The sequence below is a fragment of the Coregonus clupeaformis genome, unplaced genomic scaffold, assembly GCF_020615455.1.
Source record: "Coregonus clupeaformis isolate EN_2021a unplaced genomic scaffold, ASM2061545v1 scaf2546, whole genome shotgun sequence".
NCBI lineage: Eukaryota > Metazoa > Chordata > Actinopteri > Salmoniformes > Salmonidae > Coregonus > Coregonus clupeaformis.
Genome location: NW_025536000.1, coordinates 27710 through 49501, shown reverse-complemented (window position 1 = coordinate 49501; position 21792 = coordinate 27710). Strand labels below are relative to the sequence as shown.

General features: G+C 41.9%; 2 protein-coding genes across 2 annotated transcripts in view; both read left to right on the top strand.

Moving 5' to 3' along the window:
* Positions 1-5672: 5672 nt before the first annotated feature.
* On the top strand, positions 5673-8842 carry LOC123488889 (fibronectin-like). The gene is made up of 5 exons (XM_045219629.1): positions 5673-5751; positions 7492-7789; positions 7918-7966; positions 8149-8421; positions 8526-8842. Exons 1-5 carry the CDS (start codon positions 5684-5686, stop codon positions 8840-8842), a joined length of 1005 nt encoding a protein of 334 aa, XP_045075564.1. The 5' UTR covers positions 5673-5683.
* Positions 8843-14208: 5366 nt separating this feature from the next.
* LOC123488888 (GTPase IMAP family member 9-like) overlaps positions 14209-21792 on the top strand; it is a gene marked incomplete at its 5' end in the record, with an annotated part of 31332 nt that continues 23748 nt past the window's right edge. The window contains one exon of the mRNA XM_045219628.1: positions 14209-14326. Within this exon, the coding sequence (XP_045075563.1) occupies positions 14209-14326 (118 nt within the window). The remainder of the gene's footprint in view (positions 14327-21792) is intronic.

The window sequence follows — 21792 nt, the reverse complement described above, 5'->3', positions numbered from 1 at the left end:
GTCTACTAGTGAACATTACTGTAGTCCAGTCCATGGTTTCATTATACTGATAACTACTGTATTGTAGCCTACTAGTGAACATTACTGGTAGTCCAGTCCATGTTTTCATTATATTGATAACTACTGTAGTGTAGTCTACTAGTGAACATTACTGAAGTCCAGTCCATGGTTTCATTATACTGATAACTACTGTAGTGTAGTCTACTAGTGAACATTACCTAAGTCCAGTCCATGGTTTCATTATACTGATAACTACTGTAGTGTAGTCTACTAGTGAACAGTACTGTAGTCCAGTCCATGGTTTCATTATACTGATAACTACTGTAGTGTAGTCTACTAGTGAACATTACTGTAGTCCAGTCCATGTTTTCATTATACTGATAACTACTGTAGTGTAGTCTACTAGTGAACATTACTGTACTCCAGTCCATGTTTTCATTATTCTGATAACTACTGTAGTGTAGTCTACTAGTGAACAGTACTGTAGTCCAGTCCATGGTTTCATTATACTGATAACTACTGTAGTGTAGTCTACTAGTGAACATTACTGTAGTCCAGTCCATGTTTTCATTATACTGATAACTACTGTAGTGTAGTCTACTAGTGAACATTACTGTACTCCAGTCCATGTTTTCATTATTCTGATAACTACTGTAGTGTAGTCTACTAGTGAACATTACTGGTAGTCCAGTCCATGGTTTCATTATACTGATAACTACTGTAGTGTAGTCTACTAGTGAACATTACTGTAGTCCAGTCCATGGTTTCATTATACTGATAACTACTGTAGTGTACTCTACTAGTGAACATTACTGTTAGTCCAGTCCATGGTTTCATTATACTGATAACTACTGTATTGTAGCCTACTAGTGAACATTACTGGTAGTCCAGTCCATGTTTTCATTATATTGATAACTACTGTAGTGTAGTCTAATAGTGAACATTACCTCAGTCCAGTCCATGTTTTCACTATACTGATAACTACTGTAGTGTAGTCTACTAGTGAACATTACTGTTAGTCCAGTCCATGGTTTCATTATACTGATAACTACTGTAGTGTAGTCTACTAGTGAACATTACTCTAGTCCAGTCCATGTTTTCATTATACTGATAACTACTAGTGAACATTACTGTAGTCCAGTCCATGGTTTCATTATACTGATAACTACTGTAGTGTACATTTACATCATTTAGTCTACTAGTGAACATTACTGTTAGTCCAGTCCATGGTTTCATTATACTGATAACTACTGTAGTGTAGTCTACTAGTGAACATTACTGTAGTCCAGTCCATGGTTTCATTATACTGATAACTACTGTATTGTAGCCTACTAGTGAACATTACTGGTAGTCCAGTCCATGTTTTCATTATATTGATAACTACTGTAGTGTAGTCTACTAGTGAACATTACTGTAGTCCAGTCCATGTTTTCATTATATTGATAACTACTGTAGTGTAGTCTACTAGTGAACATTACTGGTAGTCCAGTCCATGTTTTCATTATATTGATAACTACTGTAGTGTAGTCTACTAGTGAACATTACTGAAGTCCAGTCCATGGTTTCATTATACTGATAACTACTGTAGTGTAGTCTACTAGTGAACATTACCTAAGTCCAGTCCATGGTTTCATTATACTGATAACTACTGTAGTGTAGTCTACTAGTGAACAGTACTGTAGTCCAGTCCATGGTTTCATTATACTGATAACTACTGTAGTGTAGTCTACTAGTGAACATTACTGTACTCCAGTCCATGTTTTCATTATACTGATAACTACTGTAGTGTAGTCTACTAGTGAACATTACTGTAGTCCAGTCCATGTTTTCATTATATTGATAACTACTGTAGTGTAGTCTAATAGTGAACATTACCTCAGTCCAGTCCATGTTTTCACTATACTGATAACTACTGTAGTGTAGCCTACTAGTGAACATTACTGGTAGTCCAGTCCATGGTTTCATTATACTGATAACTACTGTAGTGTAGTCTACTAGTGAACATTACTGTAGTCCAGTCCATGGTTTCATTATACTGATAACTACTGTAGTGTAGTCTACTAGTGAACATTACTGTAGTCCAGTCCATGTTTTCATTATACTGATAACTACTGTAGTGTAGTCTACTAGTGAACATTACTGCTAGTCCAGTCCATGGTTTCATTATACTGATAACTGTTGCACTAAGTACTCCATTCCATGTTTTATTTATGCACTAGTTGGTCTACAGAGTTAGTGAACAACAATGCACAGTATCTATGTATCCCCACAATGCTTCATGAGCTATAGAGGCTATGTAGTTGTGAATATCTACCTTTTCCCCAGTAAAAATATCAACATAAACTGTAAAAAGAAATGCAGAAAGTAAACATGTACATCCACATTTACAGAGGGATTGTTCATATCGATACTTTGATTCAGTAAAGGATATTCAATGACACTGTACCATAGAAGACTGGTGTGAGGAGCTATAGGAGGATGGACTCATTGTAATTAATGGAATGGTATAAATGGAATGGGATCAAACACATCAAACGTATGGAAACCACATGTTTGAATCCATTCCATGGATTCCATTCCAGCCATTACAATGAGACCATAATAATAATAATAATAATTGCCATTTAGCAGATGCTTTTATCCAAAGCGACTTACAGTCATGCGTGCATACATTTTTGTGTATGGGTGGTCCCGGGGATCGAACCCACTACCCTGGCGTTACAAGCGCCGTGCTCTACCAGCTGAGCTAAAGAGGGCCACACCATCCTCCTATAGCTCATCCCACCAGCCTCCTCTGCACTGTACAGTTCTATGAAAATATACCATGACGTGGGAGGGCTTCAGAGGTGTAAAGCAGAGGGCTTTAAAAATATATATTTTGAGATGATGGGCTTAAAATGTAACTTGTCAACTGTTATTTAGCCATGTACAATTACAATTGGATCAGAACAGAGCAGCACAGCTGGCCCTTAAATGTACACGTTGAGCTGAAAGTGGAGGAGAGATTGAATTCATCACTACTATTCATCACTATTCATCTCTGTACCTCAGAAAGCGTCCCTTCACTCCTTTAATTTCTCCAAAAAGTTGATACGAATACTGCATAATGTTTTCTGATCTATGCTTGTTTGTATTTTCACTGCATTTAATAACTACGAGCTGAAGACACATTCCCACATTATCAAATCATTTGAATGGACAAATAATATTTTCTTTATAGAGTTTGCGGCATATGCCAATGCTAAGATGTGTCTTGTTATTTCCCATGTTTTTAATTAATTTGACCCTATCAATATTTGACACCACAAACGTTTCAAATATTAGAACTACATATTCTGCCTCTTAGAAAACGTAGACCTGTTGTGTTTTTTTTAAAGCAGGAGTTGTTTGTTGAAGTTCTTTCCTGTTAGAAATTGAAAGTAAATTCTCTTTTCTCTCTTTCTGTGGCCTCACCCAGGTTTTTCTACTTGCAAGACAGCAGGAGAAATGGTAGGTTAATATTTTTATTATGAAAGTCAGGTGTTGGATTCTTTGGGAGTCGATTCTTATTCAACTCAACGAAACTTGCTTATAATAAAGGCCCAATTTTTTCTACTTCTTTCTAATAAATGGCAAGTACAATAATCTAGTACCCCGCTAGGCCCACTGGCATAATGGCTAAGTGCGCACAAGGAAGAACATGAAACGTGTTCTCTTTTACACAGCTACCTGACGCTGAGATTTAAGATATTTAGCAGATATCTTATTATATTTATCCTAAAATAAGAGATACTTATGAGGAAAGAAATAATAGACAATTGTGTGTATAGTATACATACAGTGTATTTCTTCCTAACTTTGATAGGCGGTCATAGTCATAGTTGACGTGTCCGAATACCCATCCTTGCGTTCTAAATAGTAGGGATTTTAGGGATGCGAAAATATAAAGTTTTATATGTGAAATTTGGAAAATCGACTAAGCTTTAAATGCCAGGATGTTATACTAATTTCGGCTATAATTTGCTGCACACTGTTGAGGAAGGACGCACTATACCCAAATGAACGGTGAGTCTAGTATGTTGATATTTGTTGCTTACTGCATATATTTTTAGGAAACAGTACGTTTCTAAATAGTATATAGTACGATTAGTAATACACATTGTCGTTTTAGTAAGTAGTAAGCAATACAGATTTCGGATACGACCTATGACTCCCAGCCAACCTTGACAAAATGGATTCATAAAAACTTAGCCACTTTGGTTTTGCATTGGCCCATAGAGATAGACAGCAGAGGCAGCTCTATTGATGCTATCTCCTTTTTAAAGTAGTACACTGGCTGATCCCTCCCGATGACCCGACTGGACACAACAGGGTCACCAGGAAGGATAAACCAATGAAGGTGGAAGCCCCACACAGTTGAATACGTTAAAATGGTGGAACCGCTGCTCATGCTAATACAGCCTTTTGGCCACTAGAGGCCTCTATCATTCTCTATGGTTGGGGCAGGTTGGGGCTAGACGGGATACAGTTTATGTCAGAATTGACCAGGATATACTTTTCCTAGCAGGTTAGGAGAAATACTCCGCAGGTTAGTATAATTACCGTAGTAGTTTGGAAAAATTAGATTAAAGTTAAGTAAAGGGTTAGTGTTAACTAAAATGCAAAAATTAACTTTTGATTGACATAAACTGTATACCGTCTAGCCACGACAAGGTTGGGGCGGATTGGTGTCCCGCCTAGGTATAATACAATTTCCTAAAAGAGGACTGACACGAAAAAGACAACTAAATAACATAATTACATAATCACAATGTAATTATGATACATTGCTGGGTTAAATGTTTTTATTTTATTTTTAATATTAATAATAATTAAAACAAAAAAAAACATTCAGCCTTTACTGCTTTTCACAGTTGCATTCTGTACCAAATGCTTTACAGGATGTAATTATAATGTCAACTTAAATCCCCAAAACAGCATTCCAACACTAGGCCTACTCTGCTTTTGTGTTTAAACATTTTTAATATTAAATGGGATTTACTCTTCTTATTTACAGATTGATATGACCAGACAAGTCCTCTTCAGGATTGTGAGACCTCCTCTCTGAGAGTTATAATGAGTTATCATCAGATTGATATGGGACCAGACCAGTCCTCTTCAGGATTGTGAAACCACCTCTCTGAGAGTTATAATGAGTTATCATCAGATTGATATGGGACCAGACCAGTCCTCTTCAGGATTGTGAGGCCTCCTCTCTGAGAGTTATAATGAGGTGGCATCCTATGATGGTGCCACGTTGAAAGAGCAGAGTCTATTTCCTCTGGTTGTATATCAATGAAGAGTAACAAATCAATGAATATCCCTACTAATTTCAAAGAGAGGACCTTACAGCAAAATGAAGGGTGAGATTCTACGTTCCATGTTCTACCTGGAAAAGTCAATAAGTGCCTATAATTATTATGTTAATGCATGTAGTTGGCTAGAAGAAGATAAACTAAAATTCACATTATGTGGAAGAGAGGAATATAATACATTGTTGTTTTATTGTATTTTTTTGTGTGTTTAGCATTTAGTGTTTTACTTGTTTTTTAGTGTGTTTAGCATTTAGTGTTTTATTAGTTTTTTGGTGTGTTTTACCTGACTGTCTTGTACTACTAGGGGCTGTCCAGAGAGAGCAGAGTCCATTTCCTCTGGTGTTCTATCAATGAAGAGTGGCCAATCCATGGAATACCCTATTCATTTCAAAGGAAGGGTCTCTCTACGAAACAAAGGGTGAGATTCTCCTTTGCGCCCAGGTGGAAATACAACCCTATGACATTAATGCTAACCTCATGAAATAAAATATGTGACTTAGGGTGAAACAAAAATACACATCATGATATCAGATAGTTATAGGTAGGTTACCATGAGTTATATTATCAGGCCATTATGTGTTAAACTGAACTGATGAGGTTACCATGTGTTATAAACTCAGCAAAAAAAGAAACGTCCCTTTTTCAGGACCCTCTTTCAAAGATAATTCGTAAAAATCCAAATAACTTCAGATCTTCATTGTAAAGGGTTTAAACACTGTTTCCCATGCTTGTTCAATGAACCATAAACAATTAATGAACATGCACCTGTGGAACGGTTGTTAAGACACTAACAGTTAAGGTCACAGTTATGAAAACTTTAGGACACTAAAGAGGCCTTTCTACTGACTCGGAAAAACACCAAAAGAAAGATGCCCAGGGTGAACTTGCCTTAGGCATGCTGCAAGGAGGCATGAGGACTACAGATGTGGCCAGGGCAATAAATTGCAATGTCCGTATTGTGAGACGCCTAAGACAGCGCTACAGGGAGACAGGACAGACAGCTGATTGTCCTCACAGTGGCAGACCACGTGTAACAACACCTGCACAGGATCAGTACATCCGAACATCACACCTGCGGGACAGGTACAGGATGGCAACAACAACTGCCCGAGTTACACCAGGAACGCACAATCCCTCCATCAGTGCTCAGACTGTCCGCAATAGGCTGAGAGAGGCTGGACTGAGGGCTTGTAGGCCTGTTGTAAGGCAGGTCCTCACCAGACATCACCGGCAACAACGTCGCCTAAGGGGCACAAACCCACCGTCGCTGGACCAGACAGGACTGGCAAAAGTGCTTTTCACTGACGAAGTCGCGGTTTTGTCTCACCAGGGGTGATGGTCGGATTCTCGTTTATCGTCGAAGGAATGAGCGCACACCGAGGCCTGTACTCTGGAGCGGGATCGATTTGGAGGTGGAGGGTCCGTCATGGTCTCGGGCGGTGTGTCACAGCATCATCGGACTGAGCTTGTTGTCATTGCAGGCAATCTCAACGTTGTGCGTTACAGGAAGACATCCTCCTCCCTCATGTGGTACCCTTCCTGCAGGCTCATTCTGACATGACCCTCCAGCATGACAATGCCACCAGCCATACTGCTCGTTCTGTGCGTGATTTCCTGCAAGACAGGAATGTCAGTGTTCTGCCATGGCCAGCGAAGAGCCCGGATCTCAATCCCATTGAGCACGTCTGGGACCTGTTGGATCGGAGGGTGAGGGCTAGGGCCATTCCCCCCAGAAATGTCCGGGAACTTGCAGGTGCCTTGGTGGAAGAGTGGGGTAACATCTCACAGCAAGAACTGGCACATCTGATGCCGTCCATGAGGAGGAGATGCACTGCAGTACTTAATGCAGCTGGTGGCCACACCAGATACTGACTGTTACTTTTGATTTTGACCCCCCCTTTGTTCAGGGACACATTATTCAATTTCTGTTAGTCACATGTCTGTGGAACTTGTTCAGTTTGTGTCTCAGTTGTTGAATCTTGTTATGTTCATACAAATATTTACAATGTTAAGTTTGCTGAAAATAAATGCAGTTGACAGTGAGAGGACGTTTCTTTTTTTGCTGAGTTTATTATCAGGCCATTATGTGTTAAACTGAATAGATGAGGGTCTTCTGATCAATGTATTTGATAAATGTTATTTTCCAATTCCCAACCAGGCCAGGAGAGGTGGTCTGTGATATCTGCTCTGAGGTCCAAGCTGTGAAGTTCTGTCAGACCTGCACTATCTCCTACTGTGAGACCCACATCAGACAACACTATACAATAGAAGCACTGCAGAGACACACAGTGGTGGATGTGACTGGAGACCTGGTGCAGAAACTCTGTCAACATGACTACAGTCCTCTGGAGGTGTTCTGCAGGACAGACCAGATGCTGATCTGCAGTCGGTGTGCAGAGACAAAGCACAAAGGACATGATATCACCCTCCTCAAGATAAAGAAAGCTGGAAGAGAGGTAGCTCCTGGTTTGTTTTCATACTCTTCATTGCATGATGTACAGCATTTGTTTGATAAAGGTTTATGTGTCAAGAGCAAAATAACATGTTTCACAGAAAGGATTGACTCTTTCTTTGGTTTTCACAGCATAAGAGTTTTGATGGAGACCAACTCACAACGCTGAGCTCAGATGATGGTAGGTAACACGGAATAAACTGACCCAAACAATATTATTTAATTTAAATCTACATTTAAGAGGATACATTTAGTAATATATTAATTGTTGTCCCTTAACTGCTGGGATGAATAATACACATTTGTGTTTGTAATTTTATTTTCAATAAAGTCTGTTTTTCTCTCTCATTATTCCTTCACCAGTGCTGCCCCCTCCTGGTGACATCCAGGTCCTGTTGCTGACGTCAGACTCAGTGTCTCTGAGCTGGAGTTCTCCTCAGGGGGTTAAAGTTAAAGGACCACAGACATTCAGAGTGACCTGGGAGTGTGACAGGGAAACAAGCTCAACAAAAGTGAAAAGTGGGCATCATCTTAAAATAAGCAGTCTCCAACCTGGTGAAAAGTACCAGTTCAACGTGGCTACAGAGGGAGAAGATGGAAGCCAAAGCAGATGTGTCTCAGCATCCCTATCCACAGGTAAAGAGTTTGGTTTTAGTCATGTTTTACTGACGTACTTTGTTGTGTTTTAAGAGAGGTATTGTTATGGATATTCTTAAAACAAATATTGTTTTATGTTCCAGTGGTCCCACCCAGAGACTTAAAGGTTGACAATTTGAAAGATACCTCCTTCACTCTCCACTGGTCCATTGCTGAAGGAATGGAGAAAGTCCCACAACGCTTCCTCATATCCTACTGCAGCCCAGGAACAGACCTCCATGCAGAGAATACTAAAGACTGCCACACAACATTCTCAAACCTGCAACCTGGTACTCATTACACCATCAGTGTCTCTACTGTGCTGACCAATGGGGAACAGAGTGAACCTGTCTCTACAACAATCTGTACTAGTAAGAGATCTCTCTCACCTTGTTACATATCATCATCTCTTTCCCAGTAACCAGAACAGACAGTTTGTCAGTGGTGGAAAAAGTACCCAATTGTCATACTTGAGTAAAAGTAAAGATACCTTAATAGAAAATGACTCAAGTAAAAGTCACCCAGTAAAATACTATTTGAGTAAAAGTCTAAAAGTATTTGGTTTTAAATGTACTTAAGTATCAAAAGTAAATGTAATTGCTAAAATATACTTAAGTATTAAAAGTATAAATATTTTAAAATTCCTTATATTAAGCAAACCAGACTGCACCATTTTCATATTCTTTTTTTAAAACGGATGGCCAGGGCACGCTCCAACACTCAGACATCATTTACAAATGAAGCATGTGTGTTTAGTGAGTCTGCCAGATAAGAGGCAGTAGGGATGACCAGGAATGTTCTCCTGATAAGTGTGTGAATTGGACCATTTTTTGTTACATTACAAATCAACTTCTGTTATGGCTTCTGTTTTTAAATTCTTCCAACATCAAAATAAATTACAGACATGTTTATCCCTGGACTTATTCTACTTTTCCTCCTGTAATATATCTTCTGGAGTTAAACTTTAGCCCTGACAATAATATATTTCCCTTTAGTACTCCCTGTTCCAGACCAGCTGACTGTTGACTCAGTGGACACCACATCAGCTACTGTTAGCTGGAGCCAGCCACCAGGATTGGACCAAACCCAACATCAATACCAGATCTCCTACCACTGTCCAGGGACAGAACCCCACAACACTACCACATCTTCACACAGCATCACTCTCTCTGACATACAAGGTGGTACTCAGTACTCTGTCACTGTCTGCACTGTGCTGGAAAATGGAAAGCAAAGTCAACTGGTGTCAACAACCCTCACAACAGGTAAGGAAGTACCCTACCATAACTGGTGTCAAGTATTGAAAGTGAAGGCCTCCTTGTTTCTTAAATAATTCCACTGATTCATAAAGTCAGCGTTAATTTGGACAAAGTTTATATCCTACCGACCATAAATGTTAGTCGTTGCAGCCAAGAAGCAGTGTGAAACTGAAAAAGCAGCTTATTGTATAGGTTAGTATGCTGGCACAAGCAAGGGAACCTCTGCTAAAATTAGGGTGATGTTTCAGTTTAATACTTTTCCCTCTGAAATGAAAAATAATGAGACAGAACTAACAAACTACAACAGAACTCTGAGGAATCAAGGATGTTAGAAGTCTAACATGGGTGATGTCATCCATTCACAAAAATATTTTACTGAAAAATGCAGTTTGTCAATGTGATAACAGGAATTACATCCAGGTTAGATATATGTCAAAGGTAACAGCAGTGTCCTTGTAATCCAAAAGAACATGAGGTCCGGATTGTTCTGGTGGGGAGGAATGGAGCTGGGAAGAGTGAATCAGGAAACACCATCCTGGGGAGGAAAGCTTTCAGATCAAAGTTGTCCTCTATTTCTGTGTGTTTTTGAAAGAGAGATATTGTTACGGGTCTTCATAAAATAAATATAGATTTTTGTTCCAGTGGTCCCACCCAGAGACTTAAAGGTAGACCATTTGAACGATACCTCATTCACTCTCCACTGGTCCAATGCTGAAGGAATGGAGAAAGTCCCACAGCGCTTCCTCATATCCAACTGTAGCGTAGGAACAGACCTCCATGCAGAGAATACTAAAGACTGTCACACAACATTCTGGTACTGAGCACACCATCAGTGTCTCTACAGTGCTGAGCAATGGGGAACAGAGTGAACATGTCTCTACATCAATCTGCACTAGTAAGAGATCTTCCCCCAATTACAGCTCATTGTCTCTTTACCACTAACTACAACGATGTTGTTACATTACAAATACACGTTTTGTTGCTTCTGTTCTGTTTCTAGCTTATTTCTCCCCATATTAAAAGCCCTGGCTTTATTGTACTTTTCCACCGGCGAGGCTATAAACATTTTATTAAATTTTTAAGGGATTCCATTTTTTAATTTTTTAAAAAGTGAGGTGAGTGAAAATTTAAGGTAGAACTAGGGCTGTTGCGCTGACCATATTACCGCCCCACCGGCAGTCATGGGTCATGACCTCAGTAAAATTCCACATGACTACTGAGTCACGGTAATCTCCTTTTTATGCACTCTGGACACGCTTTGGCATTACCCAGCTTGCTAACTACCATCAGGTCCTAATGGCCTGGTACTCAGGGCTCTGTTGTCCCTCTAACCACTCTGACATCAATGCATTCGGAAATCACATCAAACACTTATCATCTAAACAGTATGCACTTTTAAAACTCACCTCACTGTGATGATCAATTTGATGAAAGAAGTTCATTAACAGGTTGAAACTGAGTGGAAACATGGTAGTTGTGGATGTTCTTTCAAAGCCTAACATAACGAAATGGACAGCGCTTTCTAAGGTGATGATTAATTCAAAACACCCATATGCATATTAGAGATTATGCATATATGAGTCCAAGCACCCCCCCCCCCATTTAAAAAAAAACGGAATTAAAATAATGATTGTCTATTCTTCTTACTATATAATTATATAATATAAAATAATCGCACAGGACTTAAGCTTATCTTGTCTGCTAAATGAACAAGTCTACAGCCTATGGCATGGTGCATAGCCAGATAACATACAGTAGGCCAACTCTTCTGTTCTTCTGAAATACATTTTCATCATGTCACGCCCTGGCTCTGGGGACTCTCGTATGTTGAGCCAGGGTGTTTATTTTGTTTAGGTTCTAGTCGTTGTCTATCTATGTTGGCCTGAGTGACTCCCAATCAGAGGCAACGAGTGTCAGCTGGTTGTCTCTGATTGGGAGCCATATTTAACTGTCTGTCTTTCACTTTGTGTTTGTGGATTCTTGTTCTTATTTGGTTTGTGTTAAACCGTAGACATCACGTTATCGTCTGTTGTTTTGGTCGTGTGATCATTTATATATTAAATATGTTCACCTTCAACGCTGCGCATTGGTCTCTCCCTGACGATCGTGACACATCATAATGTTTCTTTAGTCCTGCCTAAAATAAATCATTGATTTATTGTGATGGTGCATATTTTTATATTTATTATAATTTTTTTTAAAATGTAGATGTTCCAAAAAGAAAGCATCAGTGGCTTGTATGTGTTGAGGCCTGGAGATGCTAAACGTCTTTACCATAAAACTTAAATTAATAGCCCAGGCGTTTATTTGCATAATGCACACAGCTTTTGCTCATTTGCATAGTTAATTGTTTAAGTCCAGCATTCACATCCAGAATTTTAATAAATGCAATAATGTGTTATAATTTACACGTCACATTTCTTTTGTCTTAGTATTCCTCTATTTCAAAGAAGAAGAAAAAACTTAATTGACAGAATATTCTCATCTTTGACTGTGCATTTTTGAGAAGTCTTACTTTTGGCACTAGAGGGCGATGGGCCGATTTCTTGGGGTCTGTACTCCCGAGTTGTTCACTGTTTTTGTGCTTGCCAGTTAGCAGTTGTCAGCTGTTAGCAGCCAATGGCTAGCAGTTTCTTACTGGCGATAGAAATTGATGATTGACATAGTTTTTTCGAGGCATTACTGAATTATTGAATGTAACAAATCAAACATTAAACCTTGTAAACAATTCATGGTAACCTCGTAAACAATTCATTCATTCATGGTCAGTTACCGTGAGACCGGCTGTCTATTGCATGACAATAACCAGCTGACAAAATGTCATGATCTCCACAGCCCTAGGTAGAACATCTTCTTAAAACACTATGGCAATCTTAGTGCAACACCTAGCAGCCTAATCAAGAGATGTTTCCTTTTGGGGAGGCTGAAAGAGGCATAGTTCAGCCATTATCTGAGAGGAAGTTATGTATCTCTTTATCGAAAGCTTGAGGACTTTTACATTTTTCAAATTATTAAATTTTTGAGAAATGTTAAGTGGGACATCTGTTAAACATTTGAGTGTACAAAACATTTTACCCTCAGAACAGCCTCAATCTGTCGGGCATGGACTCTACAAGGTGTCGGGTTCCACAGGGATGTTGGCCCATGTTGACTCCAATGCTTCTTGAAGTTGTGTCAAGTTGGCAGGATGTCCTTTGGGGGGTGGACCATTCTTAATACACATAGGAAACTGTTGAGTGTGAAAAAACCAGCACCGTTGCAGTTCTTGATCCAAACGTATGCTCCTGGCACCCTCTGAATGGCACATCGTCTCATATTCGTCCCACTGGCTCCAGGCCATCTATAAATCACTTCTAGGCAAACCCCCGCCTTATCTTAGATCATTGGTCACCATAGCAACACCCACCTGTAGGATGCGTTCCAGCAGGTATATCTCACTGGTCATCCCCAAAGCCAACACCTCCTTTGGCCGCCATTCCTTCCAGTTCTCCGCTGCAAATGACTGGAACGAACTGCAAAAATCTCTGAAGCTGGAGACTCTTATCTCCCCTCACTAACTTTAAGCATCAGTTGTCAGAGCACCTTACCGATCACTGCACCTGTACACAGTCCATCTGTAATTAGCCCACCCAACTACCTCACCCCATATTGTTATTTATTTTGCTCATTTGCACCCCAGTATCTCTATTTGCACATCATCTTCTGCACATCTATCACTCCAGTGTTAATACTAAATTGTAATTATTTTGCACTATAGCCTATTTATTGCCTTACCTCCACAACTTACTACATTTGCACACACTGTATATAGATTTTCTACTGTGTTATTGACTGTACGTTTTGTTTTTGTTTATTCCATATGTAACTGTGTTGTTGTTGTTGTTTTTATCGCACTGCTTTGCTTTATCTTGGCCAGGTTGAGAACTTGTTCTCAACTGACTTACCTGGTTAAATAAAGGTGAAATAAAAAAAATAATAATAAATGTCTCAATGCTTAAAAATCCTTCTTTAACCTGTCTCCTCCCCTTCATCTAAACTGATTGAAGTAGATTTATCAAATCACATCAATAAGGGATCATAACTTTCATCTGGATTCACCTGGTCAGTCTTATGGGGCGGCAGGTAGCTTAGTGGGTAAGAGCGTTGTGCCAGTAACCGAAAGGTCGCTGGTTCTAATCCCCGAGCCGACTAGGTGAAAAATCTGTCGATGTGCCCTTAAGCAAGGCACTTAACCCTAATTGCTCCTGTAAGTCGCTCTGGATAAGAGCGTCTGCAAAATGGAAATAGCAGGTGTTCTTAATGTTTTGTACACTCAGTGTATATCTGGAGTTAAACCTTAGCACTGACAATAATGTAATTTATTTATTTTCTCTTAGTACTTCCTGCTCCAGACCAGCTGACTGTTGACGCCGTAGACACCATATCAGCTGCTGTTAGCTGGAGCCAGCCACCAGGATTGGACCAAACCCAACATCATTACCAGATCTCCTACCACTGTCCAGGGACAGAACCCCACATCACTACCACATCTTCACACAGCATCACTCTCTCTGACCTGCAATGTGGTACTCAGTACTCTGTCACTGTCTGCACTGTGCTGGAAAATGGAAAGCAAAGTCAACTGGTGTCAACAACCCTCACCACAGGTAAGGAAGTACCCTACCATAACTGGTGTCAAGTATTGAAAGTGAAGGCCTCCTTGTTTCTTAAATAATTCCACTGATTCATAAAGTCAGCGTTAATTTGGACAAAGTTTATATCCTACCGACCATAAATGTTAGTCGTTGCAGCCAAGAAGCAGTGTGAAACTGAAAAAGCAGCTTATTGTATAGGTTAGTATGCTGGCACAAGTAAGGGAACCTCTGCTAAAATTAGGGTGATGTTTCAGTTTAATACTTTTCCCTCTGAAATGAAAAATAATGAGACAGAACTAACAAACTACAACAGAACTCTGAGGAATCAAGGATGTTAGAGGTCTAACATGGGTGATGTCATCCATTCACAAAAATATTTTACTGAAAAATGCAGTTTGTCAATGTGATAACAGGAATTACATCCAGGTTAGATATATGTCAAAGGTAACAGCAGTGTCCTTGTAATCCAAAAGAACATGAGGTCCGGATTGTTCTGGTGGGGAGGAATGGAGCTGGGAAGAGTGAATCAGGAAACACCATCCTGGGGAGGAAAGCTTTCAGATCAAAGTTGTCCTCTATTTCTGTGTGTTTTAAGAGAGATATTGTTACGGATCTTCATAAAATAAATATAGATTTTTGTTCCAGTGGTCCCACCCAGAGACTTAAAGGTAGACCATTTGAACGATACCTCCTTCACTCTCCACTGGTCCAATGCTGAAGGAATGGAGAAAGTCCCACAGCGCTTCCTCATATCCAACTGTAGCGTAGGAACAGACCTCCATGCAGAGAATACTAAAGACTGTCACACAACATTCTGGTACTGAGCACACCATCAGTGTCTCTACAGTGCTGAGCAATGGGGAACAGAGTGAACATGTCTCTACAACAATCTGCACTAGTAAGAGATCTTCCCCCAATTACAGCTCATTGTCTCTTTACCACTAACTACAACAATGTTGTTACATTACAAATACACGTTTTGTTGCTTCTGTTCTGTTTCTAGCTTATTTCTCCCCATATTAAAAGCCCTGGCTTTATTCTACTTTTCCACCGGCAAGGCTATAAACATTTTATTAAATTTTTAAGGGATTCCATTTTTTAATTTTTTAAAAAGTGAGGTGAGTGAAAATTTAAGGTAGAACTAGGGCTGTTGCGGTGACCATATTACCGCCCCACCGGCAGTCATGGGTCATGACCTCAGTAAAATTCCACATGACTACTGAGTCACGGTAATCTCCTTTTTATGCACTCTGGACATGCTTTGGCATTACCCAGCTTGCTAACTACCATCAGGTCCTAATGGCCTGGTACTCAGGGCTCTGTTGTCCCTCTAACCACTCTGACATCAATGCATTCGGAAATCACATCAAACACTTATCATCTAAACAGTATGCGCTTTTAAAACTCACCTCACTGTGATGATCAATTTGATGAAAGAAGTTCATTAACAGGTTGAAACTGAGTGGAAACATGGTAGTTGTGGATGTTCTTTCAAAGCCTAACATAACGAAATGGACAGCGCTTTCTAAGGTGATGATTCATTCAAAACACCCATATGCATATTAGAGATTATGCATATATGAGTCCAAGCCCCCCCCAATTAAAAAAAAAACGGAATTAAAATAATGATTGTCTATTCTTCTTACTATATAATTATATAATATAAAATAATCGCACAGGACTTAAGCTTATCTTGTCTGCTAAATGAACAAGTCTACAGCCTATGGCATGGTGCATAGCCAGATAACATACAGTAGGCCAACTCTTCTGTTCTTCTGAAATACATTTTCATCATAATGTTTCTTTAGTCCTGCCTAAAATAAATCATTGATTTATTGTGATGGTGCATATTATTATATTTATTATACATTTTTTTTAAATGTAGATGTTCCAAAAAGAAAGCATCAGCGGCTTGTATGTGTTGAGGCCTGGAGATGCTAAACGTCTTTACCATAAAACTTAAATTAATAGCCCAGGCGTTTATTTGCATAATGCACACAGCTTTTGCTCATTTGCATAGTTAATTGTTTAAGTCCAGCATTCACATCCAGAATTTTAATAAATGCACTAATGTGTTATAATTTACACGTCACATTTCTTTTGTCTTAGTATTCCTCTATTTCAAAGAAGAAAACTTAATTGACAGAATATTCTCATCTTTGACTGTGCATTTTTGAGAAGTCTTACTTTTGGCACTAGAGGGCGATGGGCCGATTTCTTGGGGTCTGTACTCCCGAAGTTGTTCACTGTTTTTGTGCTTGCCAGTTAGCAGTTGTCAGCTGTTAGCAGCCAATGGCTAGCAGTTTCTTACTGGCGATAGAAATTGATGATTGACATAGTTTTTTCGAGGCATTACTCAATTATTGAATGTAACAAATCAAACATTAAACCTTGTAAACAATTCATGGTAACCTCGTAAACAATTCATTCATTCATGGTCAGTTACCGTGAGACCGGCTGTCTATTGCATGACAATAACCAGCTGACAAAATGTCATGATCTCCACAGCCCTAGGTAGAACATCTTCTTAAAACACTATGGCAATCTTAGTGCAACACCTAGCAGCCTAATTGTCACACTCTGGCTCCAAGGACTGTGTGTTAGAGCCAGGGTGTATTTCATTTGGTGGTGTTGGGTTGGGTGAGTTTCATTTGTTTGTGTTTTTGGTGATTGGTTAATGACTCCCAATCGGAGGTAACGAGTGTCAGCTGTCGGCTCGTTATCTCTGATTGGGAGCCATATATATTCTGTGTGTTTTCTCCTGTGTTTTGTGGGTTATTGTTTCCGTGTTGCTGTTAGTCTGTATCAGGATTTGAACTTCACGTATCGTCATTTGTTGTTTTCTTCGTGGTTGCTTTAATTAATAAAGTCATCATGTTCACTCCACGCGCTGCGTATTGGTCCGCTCCTTTAGACGATCGTGACAGAAAAACCCACCATAAAGGAACCAAGCAGCGCGTCCAGGAACAAAGGGTCTGGACATGGAAGGAACTGGTGGAAGGTAAAGGGTCCTGGACTTGGGAGGAGATCCTAGATGGTATGGATCGCCGACCATGGAACGAGACGGTGGAGAGGCGACGGCGAGAGGAGCAACGGCATCAGCAGGGCCATCATCGTCGGAAGGACGAGAGGCAACCCCAAGAAATTTTTTGGGGGGGCACATGGCTTGGGCGACGGAGCAGCAGGAGGCTGCCACAAGGCAGAGTCAGAGGGCTGCCAGGTTAAGGGGGCTGACGGAGGCAGAGAAGGGACGGATTCAGTGGGCTACCAGGTCAAGGGGGCTACTGGGTAAAGCAGGGAAGGAAGGTGTTGAGGCACGGCGTGAGGTACTGGGGGTGTGTAACCAGTTCGGTCCGGCCCGTTCCTAGTCCCGAGGTGCAGCCAGTAGTGTGTGTTCCCGTGACGGTACGGCCTGTTCCGGTCCCTCGCACTAAGTGTAAGGTGCGCGTCGCCAGCCCGGTTCGGCCTGTTCCTGCCATACGCACCAAGTATGCGGTGCGCGTCGCCAGCTCAGCCCGGCCTGTTCCTACTCCACGCACCAGGGATACGGTGCGCTTCGCCAGCCCAGCCCGGCCTGTTCCTACTCCACGCACCAGGGATACGGTGCGCTTCGCCAGCCCAGCCCGGCCTGTTCCTACTCCACGCACCAGGGATACGGTGCGCCCGCCAGCCCGGCCCGGCCTGTTCCGGCCACTCGCACCAGGGATACGGTGCGCGTCGCCAGCCCCGCCCGGCCTGTTCCTGCTCTCCGCACTAGGCGTGAGGTGAGTCCCCAGGGTCCAGCAGGCCCTGTTCCGGCTCCCGCACTAGGCGTTATGGGAGTCCCCAGGGTCCAGTATGCCCTGTTCCGACTCCCCGCACTAGCCCTGAGATGCGTGTCCTCAGCCCGAGTACCTCCAGTTCCGGCACCACGCATCAGGCCTACGGTGCGTCCCCAGGGCCAAGCATGCCCTGTTGCTGCTTCCCGCACTAGCCCTGAGATGCGTGTCCTCAGCCCGGTACCTCCAGTTCCGGCACCACGCATCAGGCCTACGGTGCGTCCCCAGGGTCCAGCATGCCCTGTTGCTTCTCCCCGCACTAGCCCTGAGATGCGTGTCCTCAGCCCGGTACCTCCTGTTCCGGCACCACGCACCAGGCCTACGATGCGCCTCAGACGGCCAGAGTCTGCCGTCTGCCCAACGGGGCCTGAACTGTCCGTCTGCCCAACGCCGTCTGAACTGCCCGTCTGCCCAACGCCGTCAGAGCCTTCCGCCAGACAGGATCAGCCAGAGCCGTCTGCCAGACAGGATCAGCCAGAGCCTTCCGCCAGACAGGATCAGCCAGAGCCTTCCGCCAGACAGGATCAGCCAGAGCCTTCTGCCAGACAGGATCAGCCAGAGCCTTCTGCCAGACAGGATCAGCCAGAGCCTTCTGCCAGACAGGATCAGCCAGAGCCTTCTGCCAGACAGGATCAGCCAGATCCGTCAGTCGGCCATGAGCAGCCAGATCCGTCAGCCAGCCATGAGCAGCCAGATCCGTCAGCCAGCCATGAGCAGCCAGATCCGTCAGCCAGCCATGAGCCAGCCAGCCAGGATCCGCCATTTAGTCAGGTGCTGCCCCTTAGCTCCGGTGTTGCTCCTTATCCTGGTGCTGTCCCTTATCCTGGTGCTGTCCCTTAGCCTGGTACTGCCCCTTAGTCCGGTACTGCCCTTAGTCCGGTACTGCCCCGTAGTCCGGTACTGCCCCTTAGTCCGATGCTGCCCCTTAGTCCGGTGTTGCCCCTTAGTCCAGGTGGGGTTAGTTGGAGGGTGGTCATTGGGAGGAGGCTACCGAAGCAGGTTGTGACTGTGGTGGGGTGGGGATCACGACCGGGGCCAGAGCCACCACCGTGGACAGACGCCCACCCAGACCCTCCCCTAGAGCGTATGCTGGTGCGCCCGGAGTGCGCACCTTTAGGGGGGGGTACTGTCACACTCTGGCTCCAAGGACTGTGTGTTAGAGCCAGGGTGTATTTCATTTGGTGGTGTTGGGTTGGGTGAGTTTCATTTGTTTGTGTTTTTGGTGATTGGTTAATGACTCCCAATCGGAGGTAACGAGTGTCAGCTGTCGGCTCGTTATCTCTGATTGGGAGCCATATATATTCTGTGTGTTTTCTCCTGTGTTTTGTGGGTTATTGTTTCCGTGTTGCTGTTAGTCTGTATCAGGATTTGAACTTCACGTATCGTCATTTGTTGTTTTCTTCGTGGTTGCTTTAATTAATAAAGTCATCATGTTCACTCCACGCGCTGCGTATTGGTCCGCTCCTTTAGACGATCGTGACACTAATCAAGAGATGTTTCCTTTTGGGGAGGCTGAAAGAGGCATAGTTCAGCCATTATCTGAGAGGAAGTTATGTATCTCTTTATCGAAAGCTTGAGGACTTTTACATTTTTCAAATTATTACATTTTTGAGAAATGTTAAGTGGGACATCTGTTAAACATTTGAGTGTACAAAACATTTTACCCTCAGAACAGCCTCAATCTGTCGGGCATGGACTCTACAAGGTGTCGAAAGCGTTCCACAGGGATGTTGGCCCATGTTGACTCCAATGCTTCTTGAAGTTGTGTCAAGTTGTTAGGATGTCCTTTGGGTGGTGGACCATTCTTAATACACATAGGAAACTGTTGAGTGTGAAAAAAACAGCACCGTTGCAGTTCTTGATCCAAACGTATGCTCCTGGCACCCTCTGAATGGCACATCGTCTCATATTCGTCCCACTGGCTCCAGGCCATCTATAAATCACTTCTAGGCAAATCCCCGCCTTATCTTAGATCATTGGTTACCATAGCAACACCCACCCGTAGTATGCGTTCCAGCAGGTATATCTCACTGGTCATCCCCAAAGCCAACACCTCCTTTGGCCGCCATTCCTTCCAGTTCTCCGCTGCAAATGACTGGAACGAACTGCAAAAATCTCTGAAGCTGGAGACTCTTATCTCCCTCACTAACTTTAAGCATCAGTTGTCAGAGCACCTTACCGATCACTGCACCTGTACACAGTCCATCTGTAATTAGCCCACCCAACTACCTCATCCCCATTTTGTTATTTATTTTGCTCATTTGCACCCCAGTATCTCTATTTGCACATCATCTTCTGCACATCTATCACTCCAGTGTTAATACTAAATTGTAATTATTTTGCACTATGGCCTATTTATTGCCTTACCTCCACAACTGACTACATTTGCACACACTGTATATAGATTTTCTACTGTGTTATTGACTGTACGTTTTGTTTTTGTTTATTCCATATGTAACTGTGTTGTTGTTGTTGTTTTTATCGCACTGCTTTGCTTTATCTTGGCCAGGTTGAGAACTTGTTCTCAACTGACTTACCTGGTTAAATAAAGGTGAAATAAAAAAAAATAAAAAAATGTCTCAATGCTTAAAAATCCTTCTTTAACCTGTCTCCTCCCCTTCATCTAAACTGATTGAAGTGGATTTATCAAATCACATCAATAAGGGATCATAACTTTAATCTGGATTCACCTGGTCAGTCTTATGGAAATAGCAGGTGTTCTTAATGTTTTGTACACTCAGTGTATATCTGGAGTTAAACCTTAGCACTGACAATAATGTAATTTATTTATTTTCTCTTAGTACTTCCTGCTCCAGACCAGCTGACTGTTGACGCCGTAGACACCACATCAGCTGCTGTTAGCTGGAGCCAGCCACCAGGATTGGACCAAACCCAACATCATTACCAGATCTCCTACCACTGTCCAGGGACAGAACCGCACATCTCTACCACATCTTCACACAGCATCACTCTCTCTGACCTGCAAGGTGGTACTCAGTACTCTGTCACTGTCTGCACTGTGCTGGAAAATGGAAAGCAAAGTCAACTGGTGTTAACAACCCTCACAACAGGTAAGGAAGTACCCTACCATAACTGGTGTCAAGTATTGAAAGTGAAGGCCTCCTTGTTACTTAAATAATTCCACTGATTCATAAAGTCAGCGTTAATTTGGACAAAGTTTATATCCTACCGACCATAAATGTTAGTCGTTGCAGCCAAGAAGCAGTGTGAAACTGAAAAAGCAGCTTATTGTATAGGTTAGTATGCTGGCACAAGCAAGGGAACCTCTGCTAAAATTAGGGTGATGTTTCAGTTTAATACTTTTCCCTCTGAAATGAAAAAATAATGAGACAGAACTAACAAACTACAACAGAACTCTGAGGAATCAAGGATGTTAGAGGGTCTAACATGGGTGATGTCATCCATTCACAAAAATATTTTACTGAAAAATGCAGTTTGTCAATGTGATAACAGGAATTACATCCAGGTTAGATATATGTCAAAGGTAACAGCAGTGTCCTTGTAATCCAAAAGAACATGAGGTCCGGATTGTTCTGGTGGGGAGGAATGGAGCTGGGAAGAGTGAATCAGGAAACACCATCCTGGGGAGGAAAGCTTTCAGATCAAAGTTGTCCTCTATTTCTGTGTGTTTTAAGAGAG

Excerpts from the sequence above, each read along its gene's own strand:
- LOC123488889 (XM_045219629.1), top strand. The coding sequence starts at position 5,684 with ATGAAGAGTGGCCAATCCATGGAATACCCTATTCATTTCAAAGGAAGG. Across the intron at positions 5,752-7,491 it reads GTCTCTCTACGAAACAAAGG|GCCAGGAGAGGTGGTCTGTG; the intron begins GTGAGATTCTCC and ends ATTCCCAACCAG. Across the intron at positions 8,422-8,525 it reads CTCAGCATCCCTATCCACAG|TGGTCCCACCCAGAGACTTA; the intron begins GTAAAGAGTTTG and ends TTTATGTTCCAG.